The 24,034-nt window shown below is 43.0% G+C and overlaps 1 protein-coding gene across 1 annotated transcript; it reads right to left on the reverse strand.

Annotated features, from left to right (window-relative positions):
• Positions 1 to 7,901: 7,901 nt before the first annotated feature.
• On the reverse strand, positions 7,902 to 16,947 carry RBBP7 (RB binding protein 7, chromatin remodeling factor). The gene is made up of 12 exons (XM_009565559.2): positions 16,718 to 16,947; positions 16,395 to 16,539; positions 13,880 to 14,022; positions 13,236 to 13,409; positions 12,797 to 12,912; positions 12,047 to 12,207; positions 11,493 to 11,619; positions 11,322 to 11,399; positions 10,654 to 10,730; positions 10,123 to 10,180; positions 9,224 to 9,334; positions 7,902 to 8,426 (listed from the first exon to the last, which is right to left on the reverse strand). Exons 1-12 carry the CDS (start codon positions 16,731 to 16,733, stop codon positions 8,358 to 8,360), a joined length of 1,275 nt encoding a protein of 424 aa, XP_009563854.1. The 5' UTR covers positions 16,734 to 16,947; the 3' UTR covers positions 7,902 to 8,357.
• Between the last annotated feature and the right edge of the window lie 7,087 nt (positions 16,948 to 24,034).

The following is a 24,034-nucleotide window of genomic DNA, read 5'->3' on the forward strand; positions in this document are numbered from 1 at the left end:
ATTGCTTGAAGAGCGTTTTAAAACACAAAATAAATATGAATTTATATGAGGGATAAGCTCAGCTCAAACTGATCTGCCATACCGCAGGCTATAGCACTGCCAGTCTGCAGCCAAACTGGCTCCAGTGAGGTTTTTAAGTAAACTTGTATTAATGCCTTTCTCCCTCTTCCATTAACTGTTTAACTGGGGTTGTAAAGTCATGTAGCCTGAAATAAGGACGTCTGGTTGTCAAAACTCTGGGGCCTGATCTGACAGTTTGACCATGATTAAGCTGCAAAAAGCTAAACTATATGTGAAGCAAGACCCAAATGTGCGTATGCATACACGAGCAAGTTAGGGCTGTATCTCTAATGTTTTGTCCTTCCTTTCGTTACACCTGGTTACGTTACAGTTCAATTCTCAGGTGTTGCAGAAAAATCTACCTCTTTGGACTGTAGATGGAAATAACTGTGAAAAAAGTGATGCAGAAATCTAGTTTGTGCTAAACACACTGCTTTATTTTTACAACCCATGTCTGCTTTCATGAGGAAAATGATAAATGAACAGGCAGTCTTTGTTTTGCTTTTCAAAAACATTTTGTAGAGATTTTTCACTAATGTGAATCTGAAATTTTATCTACTCGATTCTGTATAGATTAAGTAAATAAGTATGCTTAATATATTGGACTCTGAGTTTTTCTTTAACATATTCATGTCTCCTAACTGGATCTGCTGAACTCATTGTATTTGTTCGAACAGTCAAGAATGAAAATTAAAAGATGCGAAATTTGAGTTCAAGCGTATTGTTCCAGTGAAATTCCCCAAGGAGGGGGCTGTTCCAGGGTCACATCGATGACTTGCATGTTACTGTCAGTTCCTTTTGGGAACCTCATGAGGTGGAAGGTGTGTTGGACCACGGAGTGCTGAACCTGTGGCTGCCTGCTTCGAATGCTGCTTGTCTCCAAAATTTTTATGTACCGTAATTTGGTTGGGTGCAGTGTGGAAAAATCTCTTAAAAATCAGGTTGTTTAGTAACTTCATCGAGCGCCCCCATTCTGTCATATGAGATGTGGTCATTTGTACAACTCCCTCCCAGTTTCCTAAGGATGCAAAGAGTTCTGTTTGTGTTTTTTTGGGGCACATTCCTTAATGTTTGGCAACTTCCCTTACATTTATGAGAACTGGTTTTGTGTTCAGTTTTCCCTCGTGTATACCTTTTACTAGGTAGCACATAAAATTTTGTTTACAACAATATACTGTGATGTGCTGTGTGACTCTGAAGATTGTATTCCTTTTTTTTTTTTTTAAATTTAAGTTAAATTCTTTGCTTTTTTGAAGAAACCCATTCTATAAAAGCTGAGCAAGATTGGTTCTACCCCTGAACCTTTTCTAGGGCTTGTGCCAAGTCAGGAAATGTGCCTGGATTTCCTGAAGGTCTCAGCTGCTGTCTTTTTTGCTCCATCAAAATGTTCCCTCACATCTGAGTTGTCTCCACAAAAGGTGCTTCCTCTCCCCCTGTGTAAGCATCTCTTTCTAACCTTTCTTATGGCGCATACTATAAGAATGCAGTTATTCTGTAATATAGGAATCTACTGTTAGCAGTAGTTCCATGGATCTCCAAGTCATAAAATCGTAGAATGTCCTGCGTTGGAAGGGACCCACAAGGATCATTGAGTCTAATTCCTGTCCCTGCACAGGACAAACCCAATATTCACACCACCTGTTTGAGGGCATTGTCCAAATGCTTCTGGAATATTGTTAAGCTTGGTGCAGTGACTGCTTCCCTGAGGAGCCTTTTCCAGCGCTCCACCACCCTCTGGGTGAAGAACCTTCTCCTAATACCCAACCTAACCCTCCCTTTGTATGTCATCCTACCATTCCCTGGGTCCTATCATTGGTCACCAAGAGTCCTCCTAATTCCTATAAAAACTGGTCAAATTTGCAAGCTTTTGCTAGAGATAAGTGTGGTGGTGCACAACAGTTAATAGCTGAGGTATTCTGAGTAGTACCTCTGATGTGACAGCCTCTTTCACCAGCTACATTCTGAGCCCGTCACTCCACCGCTGCTGGGACTTCATCTGCCTGGCAGGTGGACAAGTGCAAAGTACTTGAGAAAGATACTTGCTTTTAGGCCTTTAAGTTATTCCTCAGAAGTACCTTTTTTGCTACTTCCTGAATTTTACTTTTATTTTTCTACGTTTATATTTCCCATTATCCACTCTTTCTTTCATTAGACATCTTGAAAGAAGGATGTGTTTTCTTCTAACTGCCTAACTCAGTTTCATCTACCTCTGCCAGCTATTATTGATCTTGCTGACTTTGACACCCATTTGAATTCATTAAAAAATGAATTCAAGACTCTTGATTTTAACCTTAGTTCTAACTACAGTCGTGTAATGATCATAGAGTCACAGAATCATAGAATAGTTTCGGTTGGAAGGGACCTTAAAGATCATCCAGTTCGCACCCCCTGCCATGGGCAGGGACACCTCCCACCAGATCAGGCTGCCCAAGGCCCATCCAACCTGTTCTTGAACACCTCCGGCGATGGGGCAGCCACAGCTTCCCTGGGCAACCTGTGCCTCACCACCCTCATAGTGAAGAAATTCTTCCTTATGTCCAGTCTAAATCTGCCGCTCTCTCTAGTTTATACCCATTCCCCCATAGTCCTATCACTACAAGCCATTGTGAACAGTCCCTCCCCAGCTTTGTTGTAGCCCCTTCAGGTACTGGAAGGTCACTATAAGACCTCCTCAGAGCCTTTTCTTCTCCACGCTGAGATAATCTGTAGTGATTTAGTTCACTATCACTTCCACCAAATACAGATCCTGGTGGCGAGTCAAAATAACTACCTCAGTTCTGCCAAGTCTAGGATTGGTTAACTGGTATTTAAAAGATGTCATTTGTTGGGCTGGGGTGGTTGGGTATTTTTCTCTGCTACCAGTATTCATCTAAAACCATTTGATCTTGGTCACGCCGCCTATTTTATAAATCCTGCTCATCAAAGCCTTTCCCGGCTCTGACTGTGCTGCTGCTATTTCTTGGCAGAAGGTCACTGACTCTTCTAACCCTTTTATCCAGGATGTCGTTTTAACGCAGGCTTGATGTTTAAAGCAGAGAGTAGTTACGCAGCTCTGAAAGACCAGGTTAACATTTTATATGCATGTTTGGCCATGCCTGGACTAGGGGAAGCTCTGAGTCTGAAATTCACAGGACAGAAGCTGGTGGTGTGAAAATTAGAAAGAATCAACCACATCGGACTTTCTAGTGGCTGGAGAGCAAAAGGTAACTGGGTGCTGACGAAGTACTGCTCATTCCCTGTGGAGAATTTACACACTTAACACATGTCCTTTGTTTAGCTGTTTCAGTGCTAACTGAAAAGGTACAGTAGGTATACAAATAAGAGAATGAAGTATAGTGTAAACCACATGACTGTAAAAAAACGCCCGATATGCTGACACTCAAGAGTCTCATGCAGCAAGAAAAGCAGTACAAGTAAAGCAAGTGCAGTTCTTCATACACAGTAAAGGAAGACCCTGGAAATTGCTTTTTAAGGCAAAATGAAGAAATGTTACACACGATCTGTTTTCTGTTTTGTAAAGTATATGTCTCCTAAAATATTCAGCATCAATTACTTTTAACCACTTCCAGCCCCTCACAGAGGTATGTCTGTTCAAGTTTACATTCAGAGGAGCTGGCGATGCGAACCAGCACATTCTTGAGAAAGAAAAGTGCAAACAACAAATCTGTGATGCAGCCCAGTAACGTGCTTTGGCCTTATTACAACTACCCTTACACCAGTGGCACTGGAAGCATGCAACAGTGCTGTCCTCGGCTACCGACTGATCGTCTGAAGCACTCAATTGGTCTGATGAGACAGCGGGGCTGAAGATTTTATTGTTCAACTTCTGGAAACTTTGATGAATTAAAATAGCAAGTTTACAATTCATAGTTCCGCTGTCATTCATGTAATTTGGTACAAAAAATGAGAGAATTTACATTTCCTTGGTGCAGGCTGAAAGCCTTGGAGAGAAAAAATACCTTTTATGCTGAAAAGTTGCATCAAATATGTATGTGTTAAGGACAAATGAGTCACCTTATACTGGTGATTTTTCACATTAAATTACCTTCTATAGTTGTTGTTAACCCTGCACTTCTGGAAATAACATGAAAATATAAGTCTCAAAACTCTATACACAGTTCCCTTGAAAAGAAAGGCCAGTAGATGGAAAGTCTGCTGTTTGTTCTTCTCCCAGCATGTACCAACCCGCGGGAATAACTCAGTGGGCTTGAGGATGTTCCATCAGTACTGTGAAGTACACCTAAAGCAGCTGTTGTTTAATGCAATAAATAAATAAATAAACATCACCTTGTACAGGTTGACTGGTTTATGACTTTTTTTAGACTACAAATTCCATTATTCCTACTACTGACTGCAGCACGTGAGCAGAATCTACTTACTATGAAGGTGACCAGTTCTTAAACTATTAAGAATAGGTTTAACTATGATGACCTTCCAATGTTTCACAAACATTCTACTCAGGCAATAAAAAAAGAGTACTGAAAAAAAACTACTTGCAAATTAAAAAACAAATGGCCCCAGCAGCACATTCTCACTCAGCAGTGGAAAGTTTTAAATCGACAAAATGTAGGCCGACTCTTAAAATAAAGACTAGCCCTGTGACCTGGCTGTGGGACAGAGCCATCCTATAGCCACCTATGTACGGCTTGCGCAAGGTTGCCACTATCGAGGGCAGGCATGTGCATACATGTGTTGTGAAAGGCAATTCAGACTCGAGGAAAAGAGACCCAGAGGTTGTATTTATTGCAGCACTTTGAACTACAAGTAGAGTAAAGATAATGACACTATGCTCTTATTTTGTTCCATAATAATGAACCCATCCTGCTGCCCTTCAGCTGCGTAAGAGCAGGTAGTGGGTGCATCCCTATCTACCAGGAGGGCCCGTAACACTGAGGCAGCCTGAGAGATTTCCGGAGGTGGATAGCCAGGCAGATAGCTGGAGACAGAAACTGGCACAGCAGCTGCATTGCCTTTATCAGACCAGACTGCTCCCTTCAGCAGATCCACCTCACCACCTGTCAGTCAAACCAAAACCACCCTTAGAGAAAGCATTTGTCTCCTCTTCCTGCGCACAGCATCTTAGTGTTTCTATCCCCATGAACACCAGCTAGACCAGAGCACGGTTAATCAGGTAGTGGCCAAGCCGTTCTCCAACAGCTCTGAGTTTTCATGCTGTTTAGCACATCTTCTCCAGCTGCCCCCTACCTGCTAAACACTGACAGCACCTCAGCCTCCCATGGGAATAAAATGCTTTTGCACCTACCTACATCACTTTCAGAGGGACCAGCCTGGAAAAAGGTGTGGAAGGAGGCATGTCTATTCACAGTGACCCAATGCTTACAATGTGGAGGGGGCCTGGTAACAGCAGGAGAGGAATGAAAAGCAAGTGGCCTAAGAAGAGCAATGAGAAGAGAGCTGCGATTAGTAGTTCACTCCTCCTTCCTGCTCTCTGCTGAGAGAGGCAGTTAAGAAGACTTAAGTCAACAATTCCAACCACAACAGACACACAAAACTGAAATCACCCATTACAGCGATGAGCTGCGCTGTACATGCTGGTGCAAAGTAGCCAGTAGGTCTCCCTGAAGTGCTGAAGGGGGGCCATGTAACAGCCCACAGCTGTATCTGTACCTAGAAGAGCCACCATTGTGCTCTCTAGGAAGCATTTCTGTTTTTCCAGTAACAGTGAGGACATTTACCTCTTCACCTCCTATTTTCAAGAGCTTCTGCATGTCAGTACAAAAGTCAAAAGGAAGTAGGACCTGACCAAAAATCATCTCCGAGTTCAACATGTTTAATGGTTATCACTGTCACTTGCAAATTACATTCACATTCAGAGCTCCCCTTCGATGCCATTGTGGAGCCCTTCCTGTGAGGTAAAGAAAACTGCTGGCCTGCTTACACGTGCCAAGACCTTATCACCAGAGGTTGACTCTTTTGGCTGAATTAGCCAAATGGTAAACAGGGGGGTCAGCAATACCTTTGCTCCACAGCTTCACTGCTGTTCCCACACAGCACCAGCCTGGGGATAACCTGCTGCAGACAACGACCAGAGGGCACATGATGGAAGGAAGTCAGTCCTTTCAGTGACACACAGGAGAACGCCTTCCTGAGGAACAAGATGCTGAACCACAGACGACTAAAGTTCAGCCAACAGCTGCCTCCTCTTGTCCTGGAAAGTGGTGGCTGTAGCTGAACGTTAGCCAGTACTACAGTCCTACTACATGGTACCCCTCTTGTGAAAGTGAACTAGCTTCTTTGTCAAAACTCTCCTGTTTGTTCCCACCTTGCTCCCAAATATCAGGGCTTTTAAAAATGAGATGTAAAAATACACTGGTCCAGTAGATCTAGGGAGTGTCCAGCCTACCAAATTTCCACACAGAACACAGAAAGAACGAAGTCAAAACTATCACTCCTCCAAAAACGGAAGTATTTACCTCAAATAGCAGCTTTCAATTCATGAATGGTGAACTGGTGGGTTGGCCCTGGCCAGCAACAAAACACCAACACAGCTGCTCGCTCACAGCAACACAGGAGAGAGAACAGGAAGAAAATCTCACAGGTATAAATGAAAGGCAGTTTAACAGGTGGCTGAGAGAAGGAGGGGTCGGGAGTGAACGAAATCGTTGCCACCTCCCAGAAGTAGACCGATGCCCTGCCAGCCTCCAAGCAATGGCCACCATGGAAGGTCCCACTCTTCCTCTACCTCACTTTTATCGCTGAGCATGACATATGCTGATGGATATTCCACCTCTGACCAATTTGGGTCAGCTGTCCTGGCTGTGTCCTCTTCTCACCTTGCGCCCACCCCTACACGGTGTGCAAGCACCACCCAGCAACAGTTAAAGCCCAGGTGCATTATCAAAAGCCTTCCTAGCTGTTAATCCAAAACACAGCACCATATCTGCTTCTTGGACTGAAGTGAACTCCGCCCCAGCCAGACCCAGTACAGGTACCTAAAGACAGGCAGCTTGAGCCCAGAAGCCTGCTTGAGTTTTAACATGTTAGCAAAGACAAGAGCAAGATATAGATCAAGAGAAATAACATTTTCAGCACCAAAAAAAGCCATTTTCAGTATCGGTCACCAAAGTCTGCTATTTTTTTCAGTTTCAGCAGAAAGATGAAGACAGCCAACAATTCATTTAACTGAGCCCTGTCCTAAGTAACTCAAAGCTTTAATTTAAACTCAAGTTAGATTGTCAACTTTGGTTTGTCTGACAGTCCCAGGGTCATAAAACTTGTCTGCAGAACCATGGTAAATATGGAGATATTTTACTGGTACATCACCCACATTCTCTAGTTTTTTGGTCAGCCAGAGGTTTAGAAGCCAGCTATGTTTGCCTTGTATCTGTTCAGACATTAACGTATTTTAGACACTTGCCCGATTGCCTCACAACATTTCAATAAAAAACCCACAAACTACAGGAGGGCTTTTGCAAACCACACAGGCGATACCACCTCGCTGAGAGCACGCTGCCATCTTCGCACCCAGGACAATGAAATGTTAAAGGACAGTTGTTCCACCACCACACCAAAAGAAAACCAACCCCAATCACCACCCAAAACCAAAATTCAACTCAACATGTTGTTACTTGAATCTGCTCAAGATTCATACTCGAACTTGTATTCCCTAAAACTCTATACCCATTCTGTTTGGGAAGGATCCAAGTTATCTATTCCAAGTTTTTCCCCTTGAGACAACTTTCATCTCCCCAGACCTCTAATTGCAAGTTAAGTTCTAAACTAGGAACAACATATCTTTATTACCATGCAGAAAATAGATAGTATCGAGGCAAGAAGGCATTCACTTTATGTCAATGGACATTAAAAACACCAAATATTTTATTTAACAAGTTTTATTTATGCAAAGCCAATCCAAAAGTGTCGTGTAAAAGTGAAAAGCTCTTTTTACATATTAATAAAAACTTTTTTTTTTTTTGTGTACTTTCTGTGCGAGAAGAGTGAGGATTTGACTGTTTTATTTACAGGAGTCCATTAAGTTTGTTTAAAAATATAGACATAGATATTAAGTAATACTTATTTGCCCTAAACACTAATTGCTGTACAGTATACAATAGCTCAAAGCGCCCGAACAACCAAGGGTATCCCATGACAACTTGACTATACAAGCTTCTTGTGCCCGATTAAGAGTATTCTGATTTTGAAGTAAAGCTTATGCCCAGGTTTCTGTTTCTTGGAATCTTTTGGTTTTGGGTTTTTTGGGGGGCTTTTTTTTAAATGTATACAGTAATCAAATTATATTACTATGTCATGCCCAGTATTTCCTTAAAGAAGAAAAGTTATGTTCCTTGACCCTCCAATTCGGCTGCTGCTATATCTGGTTCTTCATCATTGTAAATGTTTTCTGCCTAAAGACATAAAACATTACATTACAAGTGGTAGACACAATTGTTTTTAAAGAACCTTCTACACAAATGTGATAATACCAAGAAGGGATAGACATCCCTCCCCTCCATAAAGGGATCTTCTCCCTGCCTTTTCTTAAAAGGCAACTAAATTTAGGAATGTGCACACAGAGGCTGGACTTCAGCAGTTGTCATCTCACATTGCTTTATTTCAGCAGCATAAGCGTCCACTACTGAACCATTAGCCTTACCACGAACATTTTATTTGGACTTCAACGTCAGTCTGATCATAGAAAAGAAGTTAAACAACAGGCATAAAAAACCCAAGTCCTTGACTTATGATGCACATTTAAGTCTGTTACATTTTTTTTTAGCTTAAATTATTTCCAAGTGACTTTATTCCACATTTATAAGATAACTGATCAAATTCCTGTAATGCAAAATAATATGAACTAGCTGAAGAATTAAAAGGCATCTTGTTTCAACGTGCAGGGAACAGAGGGAAAAGTAAGATTTGGCTAGTATTGGATGTAATTTCACAACTGCCACATTTATTCTTAATATTAACTAGTACCTAAGACTTGGAGTCAGGAATTAGCCAGCAGTGGCATTTATTCAGGTTGTTTTAGTCTTTGTTTTCTTTTGAAAGTTGTACTCTCCAATGAAACAGTGTAAGAAGTAACACAGGATAGATTACTTTCAGTCATTAAAGGCACAAGCTGCCCTAAAAGGAACAAGTCCTTTCAGTTTCATTTATGCAACAAGCTTCAGAGCAACTCAAGAGCTGTTGTGACACTCACCATTTGCCATATCTGCATTATGTTGTCCTCCGACACAGAACAGATTACCCAAGGCTCATTAGGATTCCAGCTGAAGTCTGAAATTTTGGCAGTGTGTCCTCCGTGAATGAACTGTTAAAAACCAAAACCACAAGCTTTAGTAAGTCATCTAATCTCTAGAGAGAAATCTGTTAGAACACAAGATTCAGAAGTTAAATTCATCAAACCGATGACTACACAAAGAAGAAAAACTTGCTGCTAGAGATTCACAATATAGACGTAAAGGTGTGTGTGAAATGGTGCATTCCGTTTGTTGCTTACGAACAAAAATGCAATTGCTGAGCCAGCATCTAATACAACAGTTCCCATTATTATTGCAGTAATTGACTGACAACCTCAAAACAGTGCTACTTCACACAAGGTTGGGCTTTGAAATCCAGACATATTTCATATCCATTACATCACGTAATTATATGAGCACTTACACAGGTACACAGGAAAAGGGGAAGCCAAACTATAAGCATTTTTAATTCTTTCCTAAGGAAGCAAAACAAAGCATAAGACTTTGTACATTCTGCATCAGTAAGGTTAGCTACATGGGACCTAACTGGTCTACTACAAGATAAACAATTTGAGGCCTTGGCTTTACATGAATTTAGTTACAGAAAAGTATCGACAAGCACATGGCCAAACTGTAAATATGTGCAACAATAAAGATGTGTAAAAAATGTCCAGTACAGCTTTGAAAGAAATCACTACCTTCATAAGTGAACAGATGAAGCCTATTGCAAGTTAGAGCAAACTATTGAAAACCAGGGAGGTGAAAAGTTTTATAAATTGCTGCAGTTTTAGTAATGCAGTCATAAGGCATCACACAGCACATAGCATGTCAGCAGACTGAAACCTGAACAAAAGCGTACCAACAGCTCAGGAGGACCATCTTCCGCATCCTCTGCAGACTGCTCTTCTCCAATTTTACTGCAAAAAAAGTAGTTTATGCTAGATTTAATTATCATTAAACTATATATTTATTATATGTTAATTAATATAGAATTAAAATGGCATCTCATATCAGCTTCACTTAACAGTTCCTAGCCTTTGTTTCCAGTATTTACTTTTGCTATTGTTTTTTGTCACTGCTATAAAATATCAACTGCTTGGTGTTGCCTTACTGAAACAGAATCTAACTTGTGAAGCACATGGAGGTAGAAATCACCTTTTAGTAAAGACAACAGAAAACAACTCTATCAGCACAAAATCCTCCCAGTGAAGTAATATCAGAAGCACTGTGCTGCTTCTGGTATAGCCGGAAGACCAGGTCTGAGTTAAGCAGGCAAGAAAGGCTAGAGAACAGCACAAATCAAGTCTCCCAAATAAAGCATGTCCGCAGGCATTTTCTTTTTTTTTAACTACCTGCTCAAATATATCAAAAGAAAGGAACCGCTCCTCACCTTAGATCCCATACATTGAGCCGACGATCAGTACCACTTGAAGCAAGAATTGTTTCATTATGAGGAGACCAGTGAACCTGTTGAGGGAAAACAACCTGACTGGAGCAGCTACTGATTTCTAAAGCATATCCTGAATAACCATCACCAGCACCTGGCTACTGATTTTCAACAACTATACTCAGTAAATAGTTCCTTCCAGCACAAAGGATGTATGCTCAAATAGAATGCTTTAAAGTCTTAAGAGTTCTCAAACTGAACAGCCAACATTATTTCACTGTTATAGATTTACTGTATTATGAAATTTAATTGTCTAAAATTCACTATTACTTGCACCTACTAAATACTCAGAGTTCATAACATCACATTTGAACCCAAGTGCTCTCTATAGCAGGATGTTTTAGAGAAACCTCCTACCTGTGCTGAAGGCACTTGCAAACTCTCAGTACCTTTATAGCAATAAGCCGTTGACTACCTGCTTCAGAGTCAAGTGAGGAAAGGCAGAAAGAAACTACGTGGTATTGTCTGTATTTTTTGAAACAAGATTCACTATTCCATGTTTAACAGAGACTTGTTTATTGTGGTGGGTCACCGTATGAAGATGTACATGTTCTTGTCTAAGTCAGTACTCTTCTAGTTTTTGCTACAGCTTGTGAGAAAAGTTTACCCACCTGAAAAATTTCATCTTTATGAGACTCAAAAGAATGGAGCTTCAGTTTTAAGTTCCGAAGGTCCCATAGAGCCACCGTCTGGGAGGAGTAACAAGAAATTGTTTTTACTATAACGGCTACAGAACCGCCATCTAGAATGCTTTAAATTATAACATATACACAAGTAATAACCTTGTCAGCAGAACCAGTTGCTAGAATGAATTCGCTGTAAGGATTGAAGGACAGACAGTTGACCTCGGCTGTATGAGCATCTACAGAATGACTTGGCTTGGACGTAGTATTAGATCTTGTGTCCCAACTGTTGTAATGAAGGGTTTGGGGGAGTAGGAGGGGCAGGGAGGAGAGAGCAAGAGTGAACAAACAAAAGTTTTCACAGGAGGTTCTTTTTCATTACATTGCACATTAGTTTAAGAGACTACTCTATCACTAAACCCAACTCTGAAGCTACAGTTTTTATTCCATAAGCTTTCAGTATTTTGTGCCTGTTGTACATAAGCAGTTCACACCAGGAAGCTGACACGTTAATTGCATCTTATTTTCAAACAATGTGAACATATTAAGTGACACACAGATTTCTGTGATTCTGTAGCATTACTATAGTTGATTGCACAAAAATGTGACATAAAATCAAGTCAGAATTCACATTTTTTTATCCAGGTGCTCTGGACTGGTCCATTGACAACACACAGCAGGCATTATCCAGAAACTATTTAACTCCAACATACATCATAAGCTTCTGATCATCAGCCACGGATCCAAATAGAGATTCATGGAGCAGATGCCATGCCACATCTTCTACTACCGCACAGTGCCCAGTAAAGATTGCTTTTGCATCAACAATTTTGCCTTCCTTTGGTCCAGCACTTATGTCCCATAAACATACAGTCTGCAATTAAGAGTCACATTCTAAAGTTACACAAAGTCTGGTTATTATCTTTCAAATAAATAAATAATCCTATTATAAACAGACAGATGACACTCCTGAAACAGTTCTTTGCTTTTAAAAGGAATGCTTAATATGCCGTGAGAATTGAGCCAAGCCATCAATCAGTCTTCTGCAAATTCAAGGCTCAAGGATTACTTATAAGGTCACAAAAGCAATTTATACTTTTAAAGCCCACAAGGAAATGTGTAAGCTATTAGTTCAACTGATCTTTGACAGTCTTACTAATTTATGGTCTCAAACCCAAGTTAAAGGCTTGTTGCACAATAGTTTCTTCAGGCAGACAACTATGAAAACATTCTGTTCTTACTTTATCAAGAATGTCACAAAGAACTGGTTGTTGACTACAGACTAAGTCAACTGACAGCCCTTAGAACTGTAACTATAATATGTGACAGATTCCCCAGATAACAATATACAGCTACACTAACTCAGCTTTTCTCTATTTACCTATTACAGTGTAAAGTAGGAGGGGTTGTTTGGTTGCGAGGTAAAGAGGTTTTTTTAAGAGGTAAAAAGATGTGATTTTTACATGATCATCGGATGCACTGAGAAGATGTCCACTCAAATTTGAGTTCCATGATAAACCATAGCCTTCCTTCTGGTGCCCTCTTAATCTGAGGTCAGGATTACACTCTCCACTTGGGTCTGAAAGATAGGAAATTCCTTTTATTTAGCTTTACCTTGCACATCAATTTGCAAGAGCATCATTATCACCCACGAACTTGGTTTCCATTACAACAATAACATTTCATAAATCATCCGCTTACAAGACTGCTGCTTCTATCATGAATCTCTTTATGATAATGAGCATAACTAGGCAGTTAAAGTTGTTGAAGATACAGGCCTTCTGATTTGGATTCCAGAGCCCGTAACCTCTCCTCCCAGTTACAGTTAAATGCTTTAATGGTTAAAAGTTTACGACACAATGACAAGAGGCATTTTGCTTAACTTCAAGGAGTCTGACTCACCTGGTTTTGAAGGATGCTTAGTGTAGTCAAAAACCAACACATCAGCAGACGGTGTTTTTGTAGCAATGATGCAAGGATTCTGTGGCATGTAACGAGCACGGTTTACTTCACCTTCATGGTTAATTTTAATCTCTGTTTCAATTCTGCCAGTCACAGATCCAAAGCCACCAAACTCTACATTTGTATGAAAAAGATCAGTTTATCACATGAGCTATTTTAAAAGGCTGAAACAGCATTTCATGCCATCTCTCCCACTTCAAGAAACGGTAAGCATCTTATCATAACATAAAACCTATGGAAGTCTAGCACCATATGACACAACACCACTAACACTTAAGATATTTTGAATCCTCAATGATATGAATTCTTTCAGAGTTTTAGCCTCAATTTGATGTAGATGTGTATCAGTTTTCATTGCAACTGACAAAGCTAGTAGAGATGCTAATACAGATCGTATGCCATAATGTTCCCCAAGTTCTCTTGAAGCAGTAAGTGTCCTCTTTTTAGTCACAAGAAATGACCTAGAATTAGCGTGAACTGATAACTGTGTATCAGCTTTAGTACTTAACACAGAGTTGGAATACCATTAAATAAAACAGTAACACTACTGCTAAAACATAATGCAAGAATGCATGCATGCCCACCTCCTTTCTCACTGTCATATTGCGCAGCATCAAACTGATCATCGTTGGGAATCTGGACTCTTGCAACAACCAGGTGGTTCTGTTCGTCAGACGTGTGTGTTCCCAAAACCAGCCAGTGTAGAGCATAATCCTTTCCCTCTGGCCTGTTTAGAATAATAAATGCATGGAATAAAATTACACGCTCAGTTCCAGAAGTGTGGTAGCTAGCATCAATAACACTCAAGATCCAAACTTCTTCAGGGAGCTAGAAAAGAAAGCGTCACGTAACAGATCCCTTCCCTTGTTGCAAAAGCTTTGTGTAATAAGGTGAACTAGACTCTGACATAAGCAAGCCAAAGATACAACCAGCAAGACAAGAGTGACAATAGACATTAGTAAATATTGCCACTATGGCTCGAAAGGGACAATTACAATTTGCAAAATAACTAAAGGTGACACCAATACCTACTTCCGTCTTTCATTCCCCTACAAGTCACACAGGACTGATTTAGAAAACAACCAATACTACATTCTATAAAACACAAATACCGAGGACAAGTGGCAACCTAACTTAGTTACTTCTCTTAGAAACTTTTACCGCTTATTATTTTATTTCAGAAGCTTGTTTTTAAACACAGCATGAATTCTATCTAACTAGAGTAAAATTTGTCTTCTGGCAGTTAAATTTTACATTTAATAATAAATAATAAGTGAAAGGCTGGGAGGAAAGTGGCATTTATCTCTGAGAGGAAAAATCTGAACAGTCAAAACCAAGCAACTTCTGCATTCTTGAAAGTGACAAACTAATTACACTGTCTAAGTCCAAGGAAACAGGAATCTTTTGGGCAATCATAAGCCACTGTAGGTATTACTACACCACTTCCAAGGTATCCATCATAGGTTTGGAGGGGAAAGAAAAATACGAAACAAAACAAAAAACACACGATGCACATGCACTTACTTGCATCAGGAACAGATGTCCCATCATGTCAGGTGCCATACAAAGAGACAGTCCTTGCCTTAAATGGCTTATATATTTTGACACTGGATAATTGGAAATACCAGGTTTTAAACTGAATATTAGGTCAATCTGCAAAATACGAGGAAAGCAGAAGTGTTCCTAATAAGGGCTCTACACCCTCGCATCCCCACTTCATTTTCTATGTGCCGTAACTAGTTAGCTCACGCTGCTCAGCATCTTCCTCAACATTCCGGTACACAAAATTAGGTGATCATCTAACCACCACGTACAACAACACACAAGTAAGGTGGAATTTTAAAGGGGAAAGAAATCATCCTCTGATTATTCCATGAACTTTAGATATAAGGTATTTCAAACCCAAAACCAAACAGGAGGGACCTAGTTGTTACAACAATAGGGACCTAGTCCTTGTTCACTACCTTTATGGAGCTCCAAGTGGTTACTCTGACAATTTAAGTTCTACAGTAGCTGGCACTTGAAGAGACTCTACCCTCATCTTCAAAACTTTGAAACAAATTAACCAGCGAGCCCACAATTTCCAGGATGAAGTGGAAGAATGGGAAAATTAAAATATGTGAAGTCAAGAGTGAGCCATGGACAAAACCAGGAAATGAAGCACCATTCGTAGACCAACATCCTCTTAAATAAAGTCATGACTTAAAAAATAAAATAAAATCAAATACAGATACTATAGCTTCTACATAACAGTAATTTGTAGTGTTCATGAGGAAACACAGTTTTCAAGAAAACGCTAACCTCGTACACAGATTTCTCTGATCAGAATTAACTAGAGAAGCGTGTTAGGCCTCATATATCAAGAAATTGAGAAAGATTTCTTTCTTTACACCTCATGACATAGAATCACAGAATTACAGAATAGTTTGGGTTGGAAGGGACCCCAAAGATCATTGAGTTCCAATCCCCTTGCCACAGGCAGGGACACGTCCCACTAGATCAGGCTACCCAAGGCCCCATCCAACCTGGCCTTGAGCACCCAGGGATGGGGCATCTACACTTTCCCTGGGCAACCTGTGCCAGTGCCTCACCACTCTCACGGTGAAGAAATTCCACCTTATGCCTAGTCTAAATCTGCCCCTCTCCAGTTCATACCCCTCGTCCTATCACTACAAGCCTTTGTCAACAGTCCCTCCCCAGCTTTCTTGTAGCCCCTTCAAGCACCGGAAGGTCACTATAAGGTCTCCTCAGAGCCCTCTCTTCTCCAGCCTGAACAACCTCAACCCTCTCAGGCAGAGGTCTATGAAGTACCAACATGGGACTCTTTTTCCTCAAAGTTTCTGCATGCACAAAGGGTTTTTAAAGTTGCAAGTAAAATAAAGTGTAACAAGCTTGCAAAGCGCAGTCTAACCCAAATTATTCTTGTCTTCCATGGTTTTTATCCTCTAGTCACTTAACAGACACTGTTAACAGAAGCAGTGAGAGCAGCAAAACAAGCAACTACACGCAACCTCAGCTCCCACTTTGCAAACTAAGCGAATGGGAAGCAGTGCCCTGTGCCTCCCTGGCGCCTTCCAGGCGCCCATTCCCTCCTCTCACCTGGTGACATCGGGCAACCATTGCACGGTGAGACTGGGCCACTCCAGGGCGTGTGTCATCACCAGGTCGTACAAGAAGGGGGTGTTTTTCTTCCAGATCTTGTACTCCTCACTGATGACGCGCTCCTCCACCGTGTCCTCCAGCACTGCGGGAAGAGAGAGAGAGGGATGAGCCAGGGGCTCGGAGCCCAGGGAGGGAACCAAGGGAGGGCAAGGAGAGGGTGTCACGAAGAGGCGGAGCTCCTTGGGGAGGCACCTGCGGCCTCGCCCTGCCGCCGGCCCGGGCACAGGAGGCGGCCGGGGCGGGGGGGAGTCGTCTCCTACCTTCCTTGCTCGCCATTTTGGGCGGGACGCAGCGCGGGAAGCAGCGGCCGGCGGTACCGAAGGGGTGGGGAGCAGGGGTGAGAGGCGGGAGGGGAGAAAGGGAGGGAAGGAGAAAACGAGGACCCCGCCGCTGAGAGCCCCGACGCCGCCGCAGCGCGGGCTCGCGGGCTGCCCAGCCCGCGCTTCCCGCGCCGCCGCGCACGCGCCACCACAGAGCCCGCCGCCGCGCGCGCGCGCGCGGGAGGGCGGCAGCCAATGGGAGAGGCCGGAAGGGGCGCGAGGGCGCGCGCGCGGGGCGGGGCTTGGCGCAGCGCTCCAATCAGGCCCTGGGGGCGAGCTAAGGCGCTGGCGCGCGGGGAAGGGCGGGGCTTGGCGGGCGGGGGCGGGGCTCGGAAGGGCGGAGCGCTCCAATCAGGAGCTGAGCGGGGGAGCGCGGGGGTGGGGCTTAGGGGCGGAGCTTGGCGAACGGGGCGGAGCTTTGAGGGGCGGGGCTTGTCGGAGTTCTCCAAACAGATGCTGGGGAACGCGGGAGCGGGGCCGGGGGTGGGTTTGACGGGGGCGGGGCTTGGGTCTCTCCAATCAGACACCTGGGGCGCGCTGGAGCGGAGCTTGGGGGGGCGGAACTTGGTGGGAGGGCAGGACCTAGGGGGCGCTCCAATCAGGCGCTCGGGCATGCTGAGCCTATGCTGGGCGGTGGCGCGCGGGGCGGGGCTAGAGGCGGGGCTTGGCGGAGCGCTCCAATCACGCGCTGGGGGCGTGCTGCGCGCACTGCGGGCGGTGGAGTGCGGGGCGGAGCTTGAGGCGGGGGCGGGGATGGGTGGGCGGGGCTTGGAGAGGCTCTCCAGTCAGGCGCTGGAGAGCGCTCGAGCGGGGCGGAGCGGGCGGGGCTTTGGGGGGCGCTCCAATCAGGAGCGGGGGCGGGGCTGTACGGGGCTCGCGGCAGTGCCACCCCCACCTCCTCCCGGCTCGACGTGCCGTCGGTGGGGCCGCCAGGGGGTGCTGTAGGCAAAGCAGCGCCCCCGGCCTGTGAGAGCCTCGGGGTGCCGGCGTCTTGCCTTTGCCCCTGAGTGAGAAAGTGCCCGCATCGAACCCTGAGGTTCGTTTTGGAGTTTTAGGAAGCGAGCATCCTCTATCAGGGCTGGGTAACGCGAGGGAGCGATCTCCGTCCGTCGTGTGCAGCCAGACCAGAGCTGGGACAGAGTGTGTTTCCCGCTTACATGCATCTGTATAAACTTTCCCAGAAATCTTATGCATATTCCGTTACTTTCCCAGGACTAATTTTAATGTTATTATGAACTTCACAGCAGCCAAATCTCTCGCTAATTCGGAGCCGCCCTTGCGTTTGGGGTGGGGAGAGGCTGCAAACAGAGGGGATCGCAGCAGAGACCGCAGCTCAGCACGGAACATAAAATCATAGAATTATAGAACAGTTTGAGTTGGAAGGGACCTTAAAGACCATCCAGTTCCAACCCCCCTGCCATGGGCAGGGACACCTCCCACTAAATCAGGCTGCCCAAGGCCCCATCCAGCCTGGCCTTGAACACCTCCAGGGATGGAGCAGCCACAACTTCCCTGGGCAACCTGTGCCAGTGTCTCACCACTCTCATGGGGAAGAAATTCTTCCTAATGTCCAGTCTAAATCTGCCGCTCTCCAGTTTATACCAGTTCCCCTTCATCCAGTCACCACAAGCCTTTATCAATAGCCCCTCTCCAGCTTTCCTGTAGGTGATGCTTCACACAAGGCGTTATCATCTCCAGAGAATGAACAGTGTCTGGAAAACACTGTTTTAAAGAAAATAAATGTCCTGTGAGAGGGACATTCTGTCTAGCTTCTGAAAAAACAATTACTTAAAAACATTCCACTGTTTGTAGTAGTAACCACCTCTTGTTTCACCCCAAATTCCTGGCCAGGCAGGTAACTTGCCAAGAGGCCACTCCCTGAGCTGTATGAGCATCACGGTGGGACAATGGCCAGTGTTGCTGCTCGGATGGTGCCCCTGAGTACACTGGTACTCCTCCACCATGCCCAGCAATAACACAGACCCATGGTGACCCCCCACCATGAGCCAAAGCAGGAAGCACTCGCACCAGTGCTGCTGTGGAAGGGCAGAGTACCAAAGTGCTACCCACAGCTCTCTTTTACCCTTGTCTTCCTTGCAGAGTGGTAAAATAAAACTTCAAAATTCTAGAGGTGTTAAGCAAAATCCCCAAATCGCTCAGGAGTGCGTTAAGATCAAAAGCATTCTTCTGTCCTTCCTCTTTAAACTACCCCACTTGTTACAGCCACTCTAAGGAAGGACATGGGTCGGTTGGAGGGAGTCCAGATGAGGTGATGATCAGAGGGCTGGAGCACCTCCCACACGAGGACAGGCTGAGAGATTTGGGTTTGTTCAGCCTGGAGAAGAGAAGGCTCTGGGGAGGCCTTATAGAGACCTTACAGTACCTGAAGGGGGCCTGCAGGAAAGCTGAGAAGGGGCTCTTTAGAAGGGAGTGTAGTGATAGGTTGAGGGGTAACAGTTTTAAGCTGAAAGAGGGGAGATTGAGGTTAGATATTAGGAAAATATTTTTTACTGCGAGGGTGGTGAGGCACTGGAACTGGTTGCGCAGAGAAGTCATGGATGCCCCATTCCTGGAGGTGTTCAAGGCCAGGTTGGATGAGGCTTTGAGTGATGTGATTTAGTGGAAGGTATCACCGTTCATGGCAGGAAGGGTTGGAACTGGATGATCTTTAAGGTCCCTTCCAACCCAAACTATTCTATGATTCCTATAATTTGGAAATGGGCGCAGTAGTAGTATTACTTAAATCATGCATTACTTTTCATGAACAGAAATCAGAGGACATTCCGAAAGGAGAGACAATGCAGGAACTGTGCAGGCTCTCATCATAGCAGTTTGTTTCTCTGATCCACACTCCACAGTAAAATAGAAATTTCTTGGAGATCCAGCAGCTATCAGGCAGCCTATCTGCATTTGAAACAAATTTAAATTTAGCAGCAAAGAATGACAGTTGACCTGTGTTTAGTGTGCCTTAACTAACAAGCCTCAAATTATATTAAAAATGTAGATATTAATCCCAATTTACAACTAGAAATCTGTAGGTAAAAATAGTTACAGAGGCCACAGCTGAATAGTTACTATTTTTGCAGCAGCAGTACTGAAAATAACAGAATGTTGCTTAATTTTCTAGAAGAAATGCATGTTTGAACTATTTGTTAGTTGCAGTTAGGGCATGGAAGACGCTGAACTCTATTATTGAATCCTCAGTCTCATAATATGCGTCAGTGTTAACAACAGTTTAAAATCCTGTTGTATTCTAATAAGGTAAGTAGTATTGTCTTGCGACTGTAGTGAGTAACACAGCTTCTTTTAAGCAGTCGTATACAAATGAAATGTATGGCTTTGTCACCGTGCTCAAGCTTACCCTGCCCAGCCTTTCTGTTCTCTCTTTCAGCTATCACTACCCAAAAGACCATTTAATACAACGGCTTTCTATTCAGCTTGAAGGAATAGTGCTTGCCACAGGTAACTGCCTTAACCAGGGCAGATCTTTCTGGCAGGTAATAACACTTTCCGACAGAATAATGTAAATAAAGGCAGTTAGGAATCAGGTTAGATTCCCCACAATCCACCTAAACCTTCAAAGGAACTTTTTGCCTGCAAATTGCATGGGTTTTCTTACCATGTTGTGACTTAAGAGTCTTAAGATGAATTCTTGCTTCAGTATTAAACTCAGGGAGATGAATCCTGTGTCAAGAAGGCTCATATGCCTTGAGTCCCAGAATGGGAGGAAATTAGCTCTGTAGTGGAGCTCACTGTGCTCAGCTAGAGGTAGCGTCAGGAGGGAGGGGAACACACAGCTGAATAAGAGACGGTGCTTTTTAATGTCCCTCTGTGAGGACACTCTTCATGGGCTGAGCCTTCTATGGTCTGGACTCCAGAATTTCAAACAAGGAATCCAATTATGGAAAATGTTTATGTCTAGGAGAAGCTGGAGAGTCAGAGGCTGGTAATAGCAGCTGAAGGCTGTAGTATGGGAATCAGGAAAGAGGGCTGAGGCAGGCAGCCAGCTCCTCAAATGGGAAGCCTTCCCTAATGAACCATTGCTTTTTTGGCCAGTGTTGAAAACCAGAAATCTTTTAGTGAAGAAGCTAAATAACTATATATTAATCTTCCTCTCAAACCTGCACAAATTGGAATTAAAGCTATGCATGGCTTACTTATTCAAAACTGGGATTTTGTTAAATTAATGGGAAGCTGTAAAATAATCCACTACTTCGGAGTGAACGAGTGAGCATGTTAACACAGACGCAGAGCCTTGAGGATACAAGATGTGTTACTAGCTTGCTTTTGGCAACGCTTACTAGTTGTTTTGGTATTTGCTGCCAAGTATGTGTCTACTCCTACAATGTGCTTTCCTAAAATGGTGGAGAGTGAAGACTGAACCTTTCAGCATCTGTGTGCTGTTACAGAGCGTTGATCACTTAGACCTCAGATAAGGATAAAGGAAAGCTCTGTCAGACTTCCTGGCTTTAAGTTAGCTTTTGCTGAATGACCCTGTATGAGCATTTGGGTGGGATGCTGTTTGTGCCTTTTGCTGTAAGCAGCAGTATTTGCCACAGCTTACCTGGAATATGATGGGGGGAAATGTGAATTAATTTTGGAAAACAATAACCAAAACTGCCTTTCAGTGATGTCTTGTAGGGCTTGGCTGAACTCTTACGTGAAGAGAGAAATTGCTTCCAAGTTCTCCATGATTTTTTTATAGACTCTGCTTAGGATCTGCAAATTCAATTGGTTTCTAATGGGCTGTCAGGACTAGCACTGACTTTGGTGAACAAAACCTGCCATGCCTACCTATATAAAAAAGTCGATAAATGACCTGCTCAAGTCTCTTCTCCTTGCTAGCAGCTATACTTGCACGCAGCCACATTTTCTTTTAATTTAAATCCCCTCACCAAAAATCCTATTAAGTGCTTTTCTCCCACTGAGATTGTCATGGAAAAGACAGTTTATAAACAGTGTACAGCTATCAAAGAAGGCACGTCATTGACTCTTATGTTGGTCATTTGCAATTCATCAGCATGGTCATATCTGCGACCACACATCTAAAACATATCCTTTGATTTCCACACTTTGTAAGGGAAGTAATTATCCAAGGCCATTGTTCATTATTGCAGTATGTGTAAAATGTACAATAAATTAGTTTTGAAGCAAAAGAGTGACTGGAATCATACGCTTGATTTTATTAATCTATACCTCTTTCAAACGTAAGCATGAAATATTGCATTTTCGTTTGAGTAAAAACAATAATCTGCCTCCTGCATCCTCAGTTGTATGTGCTGCAACATGCTTCAAATGGCCAGATATACTTGCAAAGAATTATATGCGCTTATTAGTTTCCAGCTTGAAGACACATGTGCCAATTCATTACTCTGCAAAGAGTTAGCTGGCTTTCTGATGCGTATGTCTCCCATACATTATGCAGAGCTGACGGATGTTCACAGCACAACTCAGCAAGTACGTGTAGGTATTACTATGAATTACCATCTCTATCAGAAAATTGTTTAAAGAAAATCAAGCTTGCACAAAACTTCAAAATTGCCCATTGGAAAAGTAAAGTAGCAGCCTCAGCACTTACTATTCTGTAATATATTTACCATCTGTGCATAGTCTGATAGCCTGTTTGGAAGTAAGCACCGTTTTCATAAAAAATGCAGATAAGAAAAGCATTCCTCTGTTTCATTGATGCAAACTTCCATTCAGAATTTCTTGAAATTTGACTGTGCTTATTGTCCCCACTACTCATCCAATATTTCTTTGTATTATTATCTTCCCAGTATAAATCACACCTAACCAATGCCCAGTTGTCATAGAATATCTTGAGCTGTAGCAGTGTTGCAGTGTCTTGGATGTTCTTGTTCTCTGTGACATGCAGTTTGGGATTTGTCTAATAACAGCATGTCTCTGGCAGTTCACTTTTAAATAGGCTTGGCTTTGTTTTTATCCTCATACACAACATATGTATGCTGCATAGCCATGTGCAAATGATAGCTTTGGCTTTGAAATGAATGAAGTGCATTTGTAGGATTGTTAGTACTTAGGGGAAGACATGACTCACTCGGATTATATCCAGTCTAGTAGACAAATACTTCTCTTGCACCTTCTAGGTGGCATTGTTCCCACTATTGGGATACTGTAGTGGGAACCATGATCTGCATGTTTTGGTTAACTATCACCACACTTTCAGCTAACCATTGTGGATTGCATTGAACTTCATGCTGCGAATGAGAAGGAAAGAATTCTCCTTCAGTATTCAGGAATATACAGTGCTTTACCTTTGATGTAGACTATGTTGATGTAGGAATGCACAAACTAAGCTTGTTCTCATATAACAAGCCCCCCCGCTTCCCGCCCCAATATAACATTAACACTGCACTAAACCCAGATGAAGAAAGCCAACCCTGCCAAACATTTTTTTGTTGCTTGCCATGGACATGGCAGCATTACCTCAACACGTAGGCTTGTTGGGCTATTTCTGTGCACTGCGACATTCGCTTAGCATTTTCTATGCTCTTTTTTAATAACTCCATATAAATGGCAGATAAATTATTTGAGACAGAGATATCAACATAACAGGCTTGGCACACACAGAGTAGTGGAACTGGTGGAGTTAACTGAGGAGCAGGAGAAGGTGTGAGTGGTTTTTAACAGGTCATCTTATGAATCAGTGCTGCAATATGCATGCTATACATTTCCAAGAGGATGCCACATGTGCTTTCATAGTATAGTCTGCTGTAGTTCTGCAGCCTACTGACCTGGACAGATTATTGCCCATATGTGGAGTTTGCAGACCTGTAGGTATATTAAAAGAAATGACAGAAAATATTCTGCTTAGCAGAAAATACTTCAGCTTTTTGACAGAAGTAGCAGATCTGCAATTTTGTGCAACAAACACTTTTATTTTCCTAAAAGTATAAATGTTTAAATGAGTGCCAACAGGGCAATTTTCAATAAAATGGAAGGAGACATCTACCTTTTGAACCTTCCAGCATTTCGCTCAGTGGAGTTCTTTGTTGCTTGTTGCCTTGCCCCCGCTTCTTGTGATCTCAGAGGAACCTGGGGAGCAGGAATAAGCCTGTGTGTAGGTCATAGGAATCAGAGGAGACTGTAATCCAGAAGCTGCTGTTTTCAGTTATATGGAAAGGAGTTGAGGTGAACTGCTGCTCTCAAAGACGTGCTGAAGCATTGTGGAGCACAGGAAAGTCTAAGCTTTCTGTGCCAAAGAAAGTAAAAGGGAGATGTTTATTATAATCCATT

Source organism: Cuculus canorus, chromosome 1 (genome assembly GCF_017976375.1).
Source record: "Cuculus canorus isolate bCucCan1 chromosome 1, bCucCan1.pri, whole genome shotgun sequence".
NCBI lineage: Eukaryota > Metazoa > Chordata > Aves > Cuculiformes > Cuculidae > Cuculus > Cuculus canorus.